This window comes from Geotrypetes seraphini, chromosome 15 (genome assembly GCF_902459505.1).
Source record: "Geotrypetes seraphini chromosome 15, aGeoSer1.1, whole genome shotgun sequence".
Taxonomy (NCBI): domain Eukaryota; kingdom Metazoa; phylum Chordata; class Amphibia; order Gymnophiona; family Dermophiidae; genus Geotrypetes; species Geotrypetes seraphini.
Genome location: NC_047098.1, coordinates 27,449,390 through 27,466,403, shown reverse-complemented (window position 1 = coordinate 27,466,403; position 17,014 = coordinate 27,449,390). Strand labels below are relative to the sequence as shown.

The window sequence follows — 17,014 nt, the reverse complement described above, 5'->3', positions numbered from 1 at the left end:
GTAACTTGCAGTTTTGTATGGGGAGGATGAATTTTAAGAAAAATGCTGAAACTCAATTTCTTCTTTTTGTTTAAGTGCATTGACAAAGCCAGAGATCTACTAGATGCTGAGCTGACTGCTATGGCAGGAGAGAGTTATAGTCGAGCTTATGGGGTAAGTCTGACACTTTGCCTACCTTCTTGTCTGCAGTTACTAAGCAGATTACATAAAGATAGATAGATCAAACTATCTAAGAGTTGACATCCTGTTATTAATTAATGTTTCTCAATCATATATTCCAAGATAATTGGTCTTCCAAATCCTTACAGTTAAGCTAAATAATCTTTGTCATTTGCCCAAAACATATTTCTGAAACAGCTGAGTTTTAACTGCACTTTTATATGAATCAGAATTCAGTAAGGACCTGATATTCCTTGGTAAAATTGACCAAAAACTGGCCGCTTGATAAGGAAATGAAGACTCAAATAGTTTCCAGTATCGTATATTTTTAGGGTTTGGTAAAGATAAGTCTAAATTGTGTATAAGACAATCTCTTACAGAAACAGGCCTACAACTTAAAGGAAGCATTTATAGAGAAATCCGACCAAACAAGATCTTAAACATTAAACTTCTTAATTTAAATACAATTTGGGTCTCAACTAGGAGCCAGTGCAAAAGTACTGTATATAAAAAGACGAGCTATGATCAGATTTTCGATGCAAAAATTAATTGGCTGTATTTTGAATTGTCTGTAACAATTTTTGTAAATTCTTGGATATACCCAAATATGATCTATTGCAGTAGTCTAATTTGTTTAAGACAAATGATTGAGCTACTAATCTAATTGATCTTGATGAAGATATTTACATATCCTTAATTTCCTAGTTATCCATAAACAATTTTCAATTAAGTAGTTAATTTGTTCTTCCATGGTTAAGGAATTAGTAAGTATTCCTGTTTTGATCAATTTTTCTAATTTATATGTTATGTTTTTTTTTATTAGAAAGGTAAAATCATTGCCAAATTTAATACTATTGCCAATCAATAGAAATTTTGTTTTTTCCCCCTTATCATTCATTCTTTAGTTATCATTTTGTGAACTGGACCATATCTATGTTGGTGAAACAACAGGATAAATCCAGTTACTCTTTGAAGGTATAGATCAGTCAGATGGAAGCTGTCATGAAGCGATGTATTTTTTCACAACCATGTATTGAGGCAGCAATAGTGTAAACATTTAATATTCTGGTCTGGACAGATCTAGTTGTTTTTATAAGAAAATGTGATGGGTTTTTGTCAAGAGGGAAAAGGATAAAAGAGAGATGGTTGCAAGCTATCCTACGTAGCCAAATCTAGCATGCATGGTGCAGGGGATGAAGCAGTGAATAAAGATATATAAGTTATTTGTCAGACACACTTGAAATCTGGGAGATCCAGTTTTGGATACCCAGTTCCAGAAAGACTATTCAAAGAATATTTTTAAAAAAGGATCCACTAACCCCCTCTTCTACAAAGCCGTGCGGCAACAGACCCGAAGCCCTTTAAATCTCTATGGGCTTCGGGGGCCGTTTACCACGCGGCTTTGTAGAAGAGGGAGTAAGTAAATAAAAGAGACACAGGGCCTTAATGTTTAGTATTTTATCTACAGAAATAGCTTAATAAATTACCCTGTATTAATGCAGTTTAATAACTAGACCTTTATATGTATTTAAATGCAATTGGACAAAGTTGTTAGAGAAGAATATTAATGGGTGATACACTGTTATTTATATGTGTAGAAAAGTATTTATCCAGAAATTTAGGGCCAGGAAGAATTTTTCTGTGTGGTAGAATTGGCCATAGATGGAAAGCGGGGAGTGGGGTCTGTTAGGCAATCCAGAACACTGTTCTCCGTTCTGATCTTCTTTTGATCAAAACAACTATATGTAATAATCAGCCTAAGAGGAGGTGGTTTCTCATTAGCCCTCTGCCGGAGGAGGTTTGGAGGGCAGAAGTGTCTTGTGTTAAAAAGAATAAACTTTTTAAGGAAATGGAAGGAACTAAAGAATGTATATATTTATTCTGTAAGTCATGAGGAACAAGATTTGTAGAAACATGCACAAATCCCTTCCCTTCTTAGCCAGGACAGGGTTTGAGCAGTGTAAAGAAAGGCCAGACATAAGCAGCAGTGCTCTGTATGTAAATGAAAGCTCTGATGTTAGGTGCTTCCATTCTGGATTAGATGCAAATTGAAGTGTGGTGACACAGCATGAAATGTAATTCCTTTTCTCTTTAGGCTATGGTATCCTGCCAGATGCTGTCAGAGCTGGAAGAAGTTATTCAGTATAAACTTGTTCCAGAACGAAGGGAAATAATCCGTCAGACGTGGTGGGAGAGATTGCAGGTGAGCTTATGTTCTCTGTGTCCTGAAAAGTAATGTTATATTTGGGTTTATTTTTCTATACCTTATACCAGGGGTAGGGAACTCCGGTCCTCGAGAGCCGTATTCCAGGCGGGTTTTCAGGATTTCCCCAATGAATATGCATGAGATCTTTTTGCATGCACTGCTTTCAATGCATATTCATTGGGGAAATCCTGAAAACCCGACTGGAATACGGCTCTCAAGGACCGGAGTTCCCTACCCCTGCCTTATACCAACGTTACCACACTTGTATATGTTGCTACTCAGACTGCACATTTCTCTGTTCTGAAGACATTGAGAGGATGCGTGTAGTTTAGAAAAAAAGAATTCAGGGTCCTCTATACCGGTGGTTCCCAGCCCTGTCCTGGAGGACCCCCAGGCCAGTCGGGTTTTCAGGATAGCCCTAATGAATATGCATGGAGCAGATTTACATGCCTGGCACCTATCATTATATGCAGATCTCTCTCATGCATATTCATTAGGGCTATCCTGGAAACCTGACTGGCCTGGGGGTCCTCCAGGACAGGGTTGGGAACCACTGCTCTATACAAACTCTTTGACAAGAAGTTTAAGACTATGAAGGCAAGAAGAGAAAAAGAGGATACAGTAGAAACATTTAAAAAATGCTTAGTCTATTTGATGTACTGTAGTTCCTTAAAACAATAACAGTGCTGTACAATGTAAAAACAAATTTCAAATCAAAACAGATCAAAAAGAATAAGCGCCTGCAGGGGTCTCTGTGATATGGGATCCACGGACCAAAACAACTCCCTTGTTAATGCGCAAATCTGAGCCAAAAAAGCACAATGTAGAGTACGTCAGGAAACAACTGTCAAGGTTGCGTATATCCCAAAGCTAACATATTCATGACAAGGCCCCTACATAGAAAAACGCAACTACAAACAACCACAAACTTAAATAAATATAGACAAAAATCAAACTTAAACCTCGAGAAGCCATATGCAGTTCAACACCAGAGAAAGAGAAACAGCACTCAACACTATGGAATATAAAAAGAAAGCGGTGCAAATTTACAGAAAAACTGCATTTTCTGTTCATGAAATTAAAAATAAAATTATTTTTTTCTACCTTTGTTGTCTGGCCATTGTATTCATGTTAATCCCAATTTTTGCTTTCTTCTGTCTTTTCTTTCCAGGGTCTGCAGTCTATCTGCCTCTTCTCTCATTCCTGTCTTCACCTCCTCTCCTACATCTATCGCTGACTTTAACCTTTTCCTTTATGTTTTCTTCCATATATATTTCTGCATCTCTATCTGCTTCTATTTCGCCAGGTTTGTTTTGATTTTTGGCTAACTCTTCCCTCTCTTCCCCTTCCAGCATCCTCTCTTTTTCTCTCTTTCCCCCTTTATTTTTACTCTTCTAACCAGTATCTACTGTCTTGCCCCCTCCATCCAGCATATCCTTTCCCCTTTTTCCTCCAACACCTCATCTATCTATTTCCTTCCACCTACATCCAAGATCTCTCCCCAATCACCTTTTACCCTTTGCTTCTTCCAACAGAATCGCGGGTCAGGGGCAGAACCGACATGCAAGGCAGGCAGCTGATTCCACCCGGCGGTAGCCACGGCGTTCCTTCATGCTGTTTGCTGGCTGCTGGGAGGAGGATGGGGGGGAGTGAGAAGTCAGCGACATATCTGGATTGTAAGCAGCCCTACCTTCGATCCTGTCCTGGTTCCGCTAAACCGACTGGCAATAACGAAGCCAGACGCTGCAGGGGCCTTACCTCTTGCTAAATCTCTATAGGCTCTGCTGATCTCGATCCCGGCCCTCAAAATCAGGAAGTAACTTCAGAAACCGGCAGATCCTTTAACAATTTGGCAAGAAGAAAGACCCCCCACAGATGGTTTAGCAGGACAGAGACAGGACACGCAGGGCTGCTCACAGTCCGGATGCACTGCTGAATCCTGAGTTCCTCCTTCTCTAGACAGCCATCAAACAGCATGGAGGACTGCTGCGGCCACCGGCGAGAGGAATCAGCTGCCTGCCTCGCATGTCGGGCCTGCCCCAACCCGCGACTCCATTCCCTACAGCCCGGTAGGCTTAAATTTGGATATTTTTCTAAACTACGGTAGTAGACTCAAATATAAAAAGCGCCCCCATTTTTGAGTTCCAAAAATCTCAGTTTATATTCGAGTATATACAATAAAAGCTTCCACTTACACTAGACCTGCTTTTCATTCCCACCACCAAAGCCCATTGTTAAGCGTAGTGTGCACATGATAAGCACTTTGGAACTTTTTGTTTCTGTTTATTAAAACTTTAATATTCTGCTTTAACTGGCAATAGATCCAAGCAGTTACAATAAAAGTTGTGACAATGCTTTGTTACGAGAATGCATTTGTGTTGAGATGTTATATATTTTGTTGCATTTATTATTTGCTTTAACAGCTGATGGTTGTGCCAGGTAAGGTATAGTAAAAATAATAAATATAAACAATTTAAATCCACCTGTAAACACAGAAAAAGTCATGGACAAATCATGGCTGTACTCGTAAACCAATCTTAAAGGCTCATTTAAAGACATGTAAAATACAGTTATCCTTTCTAAGTTAACTACGTTACGACAAAATAGACTTTCACACTTTCCTACTTGGTCTCTTTATATTACTTGGTCTGAGACATCCCATCCTATGTTATCTTGATGTTCTGTATCTTTAGGTGGGTTTTGCTGGTCCACTTTCACTTCCTAGGGGGGGGTGGGGAGTTGCTATTTTTTTAGTCAGGTACTGTACTTATTTTGTGCCTGGAGTAATGGAGTGTTAAGTGCTTTGCCCAGAGTCACAAGGAACTGTAGTGGGAATTGAACTGACAACCTCAAGACAGCTGCTCTAACTACTAGGCCGCTCCTCCAGTGAGGATGATTTCAATGGAAAGTTGTCTGTCTTCAACTGGAGACTGGGCAGTTTAAAACTACACACCTGGATCTAGACCAGTAGTTCCCAAACCTGTCCTGGGGGACCCCCAGCCAGTCAGGTTTTCAAGATATCCCTAATGAATATGCATGAGAGAGATTTGCATATAATGGAAGTGACAGGTATGCAAATCTCTCTTATGCATATTCATTAGGGATATCTTGAAAACCTGACTGGCTGGGGGTCCCCCAGGACAGGTTTTGGAACCACTGATCTAGACTAATCTAGCTGGACTTCAAGAAATGGAAATGAAAACAGGTAAGAGTAATCTTCTTCTTAAGGAAAAAATAATCTGATTAGTTCTTATGCTGAATACTAGCAAAGTATATAAAATCTGCTACAAAAAGATATTTGTTTTTCCATTCTTAGGGCTGCCAGAGGATTGTGGAGGACTGGCAGAGAATACTTATGGTTCAGTCATTGGTTGTCAACCCTCATGAGGACATGAGGACTTGGCTTAAATATGCCAGTCTATGTGGGAAAAGTGGCCGCTTGGTGAGTTCTCCTGATTTTCTATCGTCTGTCCCCCTACATGTAAAATGTTTCAATGATGATTGGCTATTCTCAGTACCAAGTGAATCCTCGGGTCTCAGTGTGACTTGCAAAAAGTAGTAATATCCCCAGAACTTGGCTATTTTGGGAATGTCTGTCTCAATCCATGATATTAGTTCAGATACTTTTATAATTCTTTACCTTCAAGTGTATAAATGGTGTACAATATAATGAGATTAAAAAAAGAAATAAAAAGGTGAATAAAAGCAATATCTTATCAAATATTAAAAATACTAGACGGGTTCACATTGACGTACATGGAACAAAAGGGAAGTTGGAGAGGGGAAGTTTTTAAATACTGTACATCGAAGTAAAATTAATTTTAAAAAAGGAGGTAAATGGGGAGTGGTAATACATTACGGTGGGGATCGCTCCTAAGGAAGCGTTTTCAGTGTTTCAAGGCTTCATGATGCTTACTCCCTCCGGCTGGCAGGCCTGCCTCCACAGAATGGCGGGCCTTCCCCTTCCTGGTACATCCTGGGATGCACTGGGGATGGGCCTGACTGGCCCAGGTGCCTAAGGCCTCTCCCATAGGAGTGGCCTAAGGGATATGGCCAATCGGAGCCTTAGACTACTTCCAGTGCATCACCACTTAAACAAATAACCTTTTGGCCAGCCCTGGAAGCCCTTTAGTTTACTATGTCCCTTGTTAAATAAATGAATTTGGCTTTTTTTTTAACAAGACAGTAATACCATTGGTACTAACCTCAGTTATATAAGTACTTTTAATTATTGCCCCCAAAGTTATCCCGTAATTTGCAGGGAGAAAGAATAAAGCCAAAAATCAGATAGGGTTGGCTGTTTTGAGGTGCAAAGGAAAAATAACACTAGATGTGTCTCTTGATCCTTTTCTCAATTTCTTTAGACCTGGGATGGCCAGTTAGAGATGTGCCTCAGCATCATTACCTCTCAGACTGTGGATTGAGGAAACAAAACCAGCTGGTATTGTAACCTGTTTTTGTTATTGCTCTTCTTTCAAGGCTTTGTCTCACAAGACTCTTGTCCTGCTTCTGGGAGTCGATCCTTCTCGGCAGCTTGATCACCCATTGCCAACAGTTCATCCTCAAGTCACCTATGCATATATGAAGTATATGTGGAAGAGTGCCCGCAAGGTAATAGAATATTAGTTAACATACAATCCAGTAGGGTTCGAGACTGTTGAATCCATAGATAACTCAGGCTCCTGCTTTAAGTCTAAGGCACCCCAAGGCTGATGTATGAAACAGCCAGATAACTGCAAACAAATGCATCTCATTGTCAGCCACAGAAGTTTGTTCTCTTATATTTGTAAGATAAACAGAGAAAATTAGTGGGAGAATCCAAGTTTATTTATCGCTTGATATAACGCAATGGAGCAACATCTATATGGTTTACAACAAATTAATAAAATTAAATGATAAAAAGAAAAAGAACTACAATGTCATTAGTAAAAGCAAAGAAGAAAGTAAACTAACATTAAGAAAACTGATTTGTGTCTCTATTTCAGTTTTGTTTCCGCCTAGTCTCTTTGTCTATAAATCAATGATCGCAAACATTGTTGAACAGAAAGGTTTTTAACAATGTTTTGAAACTTTTGAGATTGTGTTCTTTTCGGATATAGTTTGGAAGGGCGTTCCAAAGTTGTGGACCAGCGACTGTGAAAGAGCGATCCCTAGTGGATATAGGTACTATTTGATTGTAGGGAAAACTAGAAGATTTTGTTGTAGAGAGCAGAGAGAGAATTGTATGATAATCATTTTATTTAGAATAAATGAGACACTTTGCAGGAAAGATTAAGAAAAGTAAACAGTATTAGAGGTCTACAGACCTCTCTAAAAGACTTAAGGCTGTAGAAAGCCACCCTTTATATTGATATCATTGTTCAATGTCAGATCATCCTTAGCAACAGCCTGGAATTACTCTTATTTTCAGTATTTTCTATTTGCAGCTACTAGTAATAAAATTCAAGTTTATTTATGGCTTGATATACCGAGCATCACATGTATCTGGATAGTTTACAATATTAAAAATTGGAAAAATTTAATATAGAAATTTGGTTAAAATAAAAAGGGGTGAAACTAGGGCTAAGACAAAATTAGACTTATTAGAAACAAAAGGAACTGGGGAATAGGGAAGTTTTAATTACAATATGTAAATAAAAATAAAAGGAAGGATAGAGGGATAGAAAGTAACCGAAGGGAGATGGGGAAGGATAGAGGGATAGAAAGTAACAGAAGGGAGCTGGGGAAGGATAGAGGGATAAAAAGTAACAGAAGGGAGATGGGGATGTCGCTTCTTAAAAGCATTTTCCCCCCTTTACTAGGTTCTTAAGTGCAAATCTATTTGTTGTAGAATTAACTATAATTCTTATCTGGTATGACTTGTTACAAACTTGGGTAATAAAATTACTAATTCACAGGTTTCTATTTTTCTTTTTTGATCTGGCAGTTTTCTTCTGCTTCTGTAGGCTTTCAACTCATTTGGAACTGGGCTGTGTTGGATTATGGTGCCATAAACCCTTATTTACAGCTTCCTTGAGTATTCTGCTCTCCCCAACACTCTCTTTTTTATCTCCTTTCCAATTCAACCAGACCATTATAGTAAACGTGGCTCCCTCTGGAAACAGAACCAGCTGGTATTGATCTTAAGTCATAGAAATAGCAGATGATGGTATTTAAAGACCAAGTTGGTTTGTCCAGTTTACTTTGTTGATATTCATCTACTTCAAATAGAAGAGCATATGGGAATTCTTATACAATGCTACTCTAACCCAACTCTTCCTCCATCTTGTCTTTTATCTCATCTCACAACTCTTTTTGCCCACTCCTGCACTCCCTATCTGTCCTAGGCATGACAAAAATTTGACTGTTTATTTGACTTATTTATTATCTTGTTGCAATTTTAAGTTTTAATAAAAAGACCTCTACATTTTTTGATAAATGCTGGGTTCCGTTGATTCCACTGGTAGGCCATTTCAGGCCTTGTCCCTTTCAACTGATTCTTACAAGACTGTGCTACACACAAAGGGCCTGATTCTCTTTAGGATGCCTAGGACACCAGGCCGCACAGTGGTATAAATTGATAAACGGATTTGTAAACAAAAAACTTAAAAATGGACTTAGGAACATTTGGAGCATTGAGATAAAGCATCAAATTACTGCGTCTCAATGGCCACAAATTTGGTCTTGGAGAATGAAATGTACAGTGTCCGCATCTATGAGACACACTTGGTTTTTACTTTTACATAGAGCATTTTGGACCCCAGTTAGATTACAAAAGTTAGATAGCTCTAAGTCTAATAGATGCTGGCATTGTAATCTGGAAGCAAGGACTTTGATCACTTAATATTCTATTGTCCCTGTATCATGGCCTTTTGGAAATCAATTTGGTCTCAAATTAATTGTTTACTAGAAAACCATGTAGCATTATCATATGATACAATTATGTTTGGTATGTCAATGAGAACAAAGAGTCAAATTTAATCAAGCAACAATAAACTTTTATTGATTATGATTGGAGTCGCCATACAACATATCACCAGTAATTGGAAAAATTACAGTAGACTTAACTATACGTTCTGGTGGAATTCGTTGTGTCACATTTACAAAATGGAAAGAACAATTGCCATACAAAAAGGGAACTATAATAATTTTAAAAAGATTTGGGGGCCATTGATAAGTTATTGCAATGATTAGATACCATTTTCCTCTGAAAGTACATTTATACATGGGGGAAGGGGGGATGGTATAAAGTTCTATTAAAGGTTTAATCAATAAATAAGAATATAATATTTATATGATTTTTTTGATTAAAATATTTGAAGGTAGGGTGGGTGGGGGTATAAATTTATGTATTTATGATGATATAAGAAAATTCAAGTGATGTATTTAAGTTTTAACTGATATATTATTGTGAACTTGATGTAAGATGGAAAAATGAATAAAGAACTTGGAAGAAAAAAAAAAAAAGATGCCTAGGATAGGAGATTTTTCTTTTGAAGGGGATTTTTAAGCCTCCTAGGAATTTTCCATTAAATGAACAGCTTAGGAAATGGTTGAGTCCCTGGATTACAACACAAAAACAAAATCCAACGAAAACTGCAGTACCGCCAGCCAAAGCAAAAACAAAAACCAAACTGCAGGCGACTATGTAAGAGATGCAGGCAATGTTTATTATGCCAAATATTTCATTTATGCAGTTAAAAATACCACCTTATAACAAACCAAAGGACCTGACGGTCCGAGTTTTGGAAAACACTCCTTCCTCCTTCCATGGTTGCTAAGGTATAAAATAAACTGCAATGAAAGGTATAAAACAACCACCTATCTATAATCCTTCTTCACTTGGAATGTGTGACACAAAAATAGTCAAGCAAAAGCCAGTTAAAAATACCACCTTATAACAAACCAAAGGACTTGACATGTCCGTGTTTCGGAAAACACTCCTTCCTCAGAGGTCCATGGTTGCTAAAGTATAAAATAAGCTGCATACCTTTCATTGCGGTTTATTTTATACCTTAGCAACCATGGACCTCTGAGGAAGGAGTGTTTTCCGAAACGTGGCCCTTGTCAGGTCCTTTGGTTTGTTATAAGCTGGTATTTTTAACTGCATAAATGAAATATTTGGTATAATAAACATTGCCTGCATCTCGTACATAGTCGCCTGCAGTTTGTTTTTTGAGTCCCTGGATTGGCAGGACTTGAACTAGACTATATTGTCTTCCCTTGGAGGACCTAGGGAGGTTCTGTTTACCTAAGAAAAGTGCCAGAAGTTCATCTGACCCTTTATGAAAAAAAAGTCTGTGTAGAGCACTGAAAGTAATGCCTGCTTCATAGCTTTAATTCCATTGCAGTACCAAAAGTGTCACCGTACTCTTGTGTAACAGTTCCTGTTGAGAGTTGGACCAGCCTCCTATGAGAGGATATGAAGTCAGTTTGACGGTGTCAGGTCAAAAGCGCGCCGGGACAAAGGCGCGCCCAGACAATTGAGCGCCGTGCGCGCCGCTCTAAATTACTGTTTTTAGTGCTCTGACGGGGGGCGTGGGGGGGGAACCCCCCACTTTACTTAATAGACATTGCGCCGCGTTGTGGGGGGGGGGTTGTAACCCCCCCCCATTTTACTGAAAACTTCACTTTTTCCCTGTTTTTAGGGAAAAAGTTCAGTTTACAGTAAAATGTGGAGGGTTACAACCCCCCAAACCCTCCCTAACGCCGGCGCGATGTCTATTAAGTAAACTGGGGGGGTTCCCCAACAAAACCCCCCCGTCGGAGCCCCTAAAAACTGTCATTTAGAGCAGCGCGGCGGCGCGCGCTGCGCTCAATTGTCGGCGCGCGCTTTTGTCTTTCGCGCCGTTGTCTATGAACCCAGTTTGACTGCAAGACTATTCTAGCAAGTTTTGATTTATTTGAACAAGCCAACTCGCTGTATTTGCTTCCTGATTAACTCTTGTTGAATTTTTAGATTGAAGCATTCCAGCACATGCAGCACTTTGTGCAAACTATGCAACAGCAGGCCCAGCATGCCATCGCGGCTGAGGACCAGCAGCACAAGCAGGAGCTCCACAAACTTATGGCACGGTAAGTAATGTTAATGTAATGTAATTTATTTCTTATATACCGCTACATCCGTTAGGTTCTAAGCGGTTTGAAGAAAATATACATTAAGATTATAAATGAGAAGTAAGAAGGTACTTAAAAAATTCCCTTACTGTCCCGAAGGCTCACAATCTAACTAAAGTACCTGGAAACTAATAAAGAAGAGAAAATAAAGATGGTTGAAAAAAGAAAAATTCTATGTGAACTTATAGGATGGAAATTAAACTGACAGTACACAAGCCATATCAATTCAAATATGAACAGAGCAACCCGGCATTCCTGGCAAGTAACCCAAGAAGATGGGCACAGAAATACTGTAAAAAAAAAATTGTCCCTTGTACTTTTAGGCCCTGATTCTGTATAGGACGCTCGGGAGAGGTGTCCTATACAGAATTGGGCCTACACTAACTCCGATTCTGTAACCGGCGTCCAAGTTACAGACGCCGGTTAGAGAATTGGGTTAGATTAGACGCGGCCGCTACACTTATCGCGGCAAGGGATAAGTATAGCGGCCGCCTGTCCGATCGCTAGCAGGAGGGTGCCAAACCCCTCCTGCCGGAACGCCGCCCCCCCCCCCCCCCCAAACTCCCAATCGCTAGCAAGAGGGTGCCAAACCCCTCCTGCCGGAACGCTGCCCCCCCCAAACTCCCAATCGCCGGCAGGAGGGTGCCCATCCCCTCCTGCCGGAAAGCCGGACCCCCCCCCAGGCCTTAGGCTTAGCGGGTCCGCCCATCCCCACTAATCCTAAAGCCTGATTGGCCCAGGTGCCTACGAGCCTGGGCCAATCACAACTTTCTACCTTCTCTATGCCTTCTTCTATCAGTTTGTCATTAAGGGTCATACATTTCATGTATGTCATTTTTAATTATGTATGTGAAGATTGTAATCTGCTTAGTCGATAAGCGGAATGGAAATTTTAAAAATAAATAAATAAGAGTCAAAATATCATCAAAACGTCTTGAAAACTGAGTTTAATCTTTTAGAGAAGATTTTCACCAGAAAGGTTACCTGGATCCCAACTTCACTGGAATTCTCTGTTACATATCATTATCTATATCTCTTCCAGTTTCAATTCTTCCCCATTTTCTTTTTGTTTTAGATGTTTTCTAAAACTTGGGGAGTGGCAGCTGAACCTGCAGGGCATCAATGAAAGCACCATCCCCCAAGTGTTACAGTACTACAGTGCTGCCACAGAGCATGACCGCAACTGGTACAAGGTAACGAGTCCAGACTGAATTTGGACCCAGTAGTAGGTCCAGAGAGACTTGCGGGTGTGTCACTTGATGAAGCCCAACAAGGAATATACAGCTACTGTATTAAACTCAAAAGTAGGATTACCAGACGTCCGGATTTACCTAGATATGTCCTCTTTTCAGAGGGAATGTCCGGATGGCTTTTCAAAACCCGGCACTTTGCGTAGATGCCCTCCCGACCGAGATGAGCAGGCTGAGGGGGTGGGGCTAGGGGCATGGTATGGGCGTATCGGGGTGGAGATATGTGGTAGAGAATGACACGGTGACAAAATTCATCACCATTCCCGTCCCCGCGGATAACCGCGGGAAACCATCTTCATGTCATTCTTTAAGGAGAGAGGGAAGAATCAGAGTATGAATGGCCACAACCACTGACCCACAAGCTTTGCTTTGAAGAATGCTGGTGTAGAAGGACTTATGTTGAGACAGACACTACAGAATGACAGTCTCTGGTATCCAGAGCAGATATTGTTATGTCATAATGCCTCATTCCACCAGTGCCTAAGAGCCAATCACATCAGTGATGTCACAATGGCTTCATTATCCTTGGCTCCCATAAGAATCAGAGTATGAATGGCCACAACCACTGACTCGCAAGCTTTGCTTTGAAGAATGCTGGTGTAGAAGGACTGAGGTTGAAACAGACACTACAGAATGACAGTCTCTGGTATCCAGAGCAGATATTGTGATGTCATAATGCCTCATTCCACCAGTGCCTAAGAGCCAATCACATCAGTGATGTCACAATGGCTTCATTATCCTTGGCTCCCATAAGAATCAGAGTATGAATGGCCACAACCACTGACCCGCAAGCTTTGCTTTGAAGAATGCTGGTGTAGAAGGACTGAGGTTGAAACAGACACTACAGAATGACAGTCTCTGGTATCCAGAGCAGATATTGTGATGTCATAATGCCTCATTCCACCAGTGCCTAAGAGCCAATCACATCAGTGATGTCACAATGGCTTCATTATCCTTGGCTCCCATAAGAATCAGAGTATGAATGGCCACAACCACTGACCCACAAGCTTTGCTTTGAAGAATGCTGGTGTAGAAGGACTGAGGTTGAAATAGACACTAGAAAATGACATGGGATTATTTCCCGCGGTTATCCACGGGGACGGGGACGGTGATGAATTTTGTCACCGTGTCATTCTCTAATAGGTGGAACTGGGCAGGCCTGGGGGGCGGGTCTAGGGATCCGGATTTTACATATATAAAATCTGGTAACCGTACTCAAAAAGCAAAAGAAATTGAAGGGAGATGGCTGGTCTGCAAAGGAGTCTAAATATGAAGCATAGTATATTAAAACTGAAAACAAATCACACTTTGATTTATTTTTAAGTTGTTTTGTTTTTGGTCCTGTGATTTTGTTGTAGCTCAAAATTTGGTCCTAAATGGGAAAGCTGGGAACTTTTGGGTTAGTGTTAAGGAGCTTTTTTCATCGGCCTTCTCTTCCTAAGTGAATGAAACAGAGGTTGTGCTTTTCACCTTTGAAGAGGCAAAGGAGCAGGTGCCATTCATATGTAGAGGCTTGGTAAGAAAGAGGAAGAGGTTATTACTTTCCTCTTAGTTTTTGTTCTGAAATATTTCTTGCACTTAAAACAATAATATAACGGTTCCAGGAAGAACGTAATAAATGAACGCACCTTGCACATTACAATTGACTGTGACTGCTTATATCAAATTGATCCTGAGGCCACCAGATTTGAGCAGATCTTTCTTTTTCCAGGCCTTTCTCATCTACTGCCAATCCAAACAGGAGGCAATTATAAAACAGCATGCTGCAATTTATTTATGCAGGCTTAACCTATAAAAACACTTTTACGCATAACTCGGCGCCTAACCATTTACACTGGGTTAATGGCTAGTGTAAATGCAACATTTACGCAGGTTACTTACAGTATTATGTTATGTGCTTAAATGTCAGCTGTACCCGCGCCCTTCTCCTGTGAATGCCCCCCCCAAACCGTTGCCAGAAGATGGCTCTGCCTTATTTAGTAAAAATAGTAATTGTCTGGATAAAAATAGAGTTCTCTTTTCTTTTCAAAAAGACGCCTCAGCCCCACCACTCCACCGCTTAAAGTATTTCATATCGCGGGAAGCATATTGTGGTGCTTCATCATTGGTTGTCAATTTTTGAAAAAAGTTTTATAAAGTTTTCTTTTTTCTTTCAATTTTAATTAGTTTATCAATGAATAAATATTTCAAGCTAGTTTTACTTTATGGTATCCGCTTATATCCTTTGGAAAGTAAATAGTACTTAGTACTTATCTCAGCCAAAGACCCAGGAAGTCAGACCCGACATGTTTCACACGTCCTGGTGTTTTATCAAGGGTCTCCCAAGGGTGCTGCTGTCATCCGACTCCTATAGTTATGAGAATAAGACCCTTGATAAAACACCAGGACGTGTGAAACATGTTGGGTCTGACTCCCTGGGTCTTTGGCTGAGATAAGTACTAAGTACTATTTACTTTCCAAAGGATATAAGCGGATACCATAAAGTAAAACTAGCTTGAAATATTTATTCATTGATAAACTAATTAAAATTGAAAGAAAAATTTATAAAACTTTTTTCAAAAATTGACAGCCAATGATGAAGCACGACAATATGCTTCCCGCGATATGAAATACTTTAAGCGGTGGAGTGGTGGGGCTGAGGCGTCTTTTTGAAAAGAAAAGAGAACTCTATTTTTATCCAGACAATTACTATTTTTACATCATTAAAGATTTGACTGGATATACTATATAGTAATAATTTTCTGCCACATTTTGTAGCTTTAAGTCTGCCTTATTTAGCACATCATAATTATCTTGGTTGAGAGCAATAAGGTCTACGTTTGTTGCCTGGCCGGAGTATTGTATTCACATTTAAGCTGATGAAGCTCCAGTAGTTTGAACAGCCCTGGGGGGTCTGATGCTGATGTTCTGCCTCCGTTATTTTAACCCTCAACTCGGCTAAAGATGTCCTCCTAGATATAGCCATTTCCCATTGGTCAGGGGGTGTTTATGTGCGGCAGTATTGTAGGAGAGTGTTTGAACTTCAGTAACTCTCCCCACTTTGAGGGGGAGGGTTATGCCCTGTAAAACACTTTCCATTAATAGGGGAAGTACACTGCAATAACACTGCCTGTTGGTTACATTTATGTTTATACTGTTGTAGCAACTCCAACTGGTCTAATCCAGATTCTCTTTTTGGGATTCCCATTTCCTTTTCTGGTAGCCCCCAGGGGAAGCTTCAATGAAAACGTATTAGGGATAAAGGTTTATTAAACCTATTTTTAATTGACTGAAATAAATTTTAAACTACTTTGGCATCTCCAGAGCTTGTGTTTTAACTTTTTGCTTTTTCTTGATTTTTTATGCCTATGCACATCTAATAAATTTGGAATCAAATTGCTTCATAAAATGGTGTTTATGGCTTTGCTTCTGTAGGCCTGGCATGCTTGGGCAGTGATGAACTTTGAGGCTGCACTTCATTACAAACATCAGAATCAAACCAGAGATGATAAGAAGAAGATACGTCACGCTAGCGGGGCTAGTGTCACCAGTGCCAACACCGAGGGCAGTAACAGTGAAAGTGAAGGAGACAGTGTAGAGAACAGCCCAGTACCCTCTCCTGTACAGAAAAAGGTCACGGAGGTACAGATTGCCTTTCTTACTGGAGGAAGTTTATTCTATGTGGCAGGAGCAGCAGCGTAAGCCCTAGAAAGGGCTGGTTTGAGAGTGATTGCAGCAAAATAGATGCTCATAAATACAAAGGGATGGCTTGATTGACTTAATTTAAAATGTTATAGTCTGCATATACCTGTGTGGAGTGCATTAAAAACAAAGATTCAAAAATATCACTCCAAAACAAAAGTACCACACAAGCCAAGAAAGCTAGCTTATTACTTAAGCGAAAGAAAAGCCTCAGAGGTGGACCCACGCTCTTCCACCAAAGCATCAAAGGCAAAAAACTTTCGCACAAGTTTAAAGTTAGCAGGTGGGAGCAAAAAATAGCCAAGAATGATTAGTGGTACAAACCACTGAACACAAACAGGTTTTTACCATTAATCATTCTCGGCTATTTTTTGCTCCCACCTACTAACTTTAAACTTGTGCGAAAGTTTTTTGCCTATGATGCTTTGATGGAAGAGCGTGGGTACACCTCTCCGTTTGTCTGAGGCTTTTCTTTCGCTTACGTAATAAGCTAGCTTTCTTGGCTTGTGTGGTGCTTTTGTTTTGGAGTGATATTTTTGAATCTTTGTACTATACCTCCCTCCATTCCTCCCATACATAACCTCTTTTTTTTTTAAAAAAACTGACATTGACAAAATAGCAG

The 17,014-nt window shown here is 39.9% G+C and overlaps 1 protein-coding gene across 7 annotated transcripts in view; it reads left to right on the top strand.

The window, feature by feature from the left end:
* Window positions 1-17,014, top strand: part of MTOR (mechanistic target of rapamycin kinase) — a 203,531-nt gene that overhangs the window by 125,419 nt on the left and 61,098 nt on the right. For all 7 annotated transcript variants that reach the window (XR_004537146.1, XM_033922775.1, XM_033922776.1 and 4 more), the window contains 7 exons: window positions 76-153; window positions 2,255-2,362; window positions 5,682-5,807; window positions 6,845-6,976; window positions 11,304-11,419; window positions 12,537-12,654; window positions 16,126-16,332. Coding sequence is in view for 6 of the 7 variants with exons in the window: in XM_033922775.1 (XP_033778666.1) it covers window positions 76-153; window positions 2,255-2,362; window positions 5,682-5,807; window positions 6,845-6,976; window positions 11,304-11,419; window positions 12,537-12,654; window positions 16,126-16,332 (885 nt within the window). In the remaining variant the exon portion in view is untranslated. The remainder of the gene's footprint in view (window positions 1-75; window positions 154-2,254; window positions 2,363-5,681; window positions 5,808-6,844; window positions 6,977-11,303; window positions 11,420-12,536; window positions 12,655-16,125; window positions 16,333-17,014) is intronic.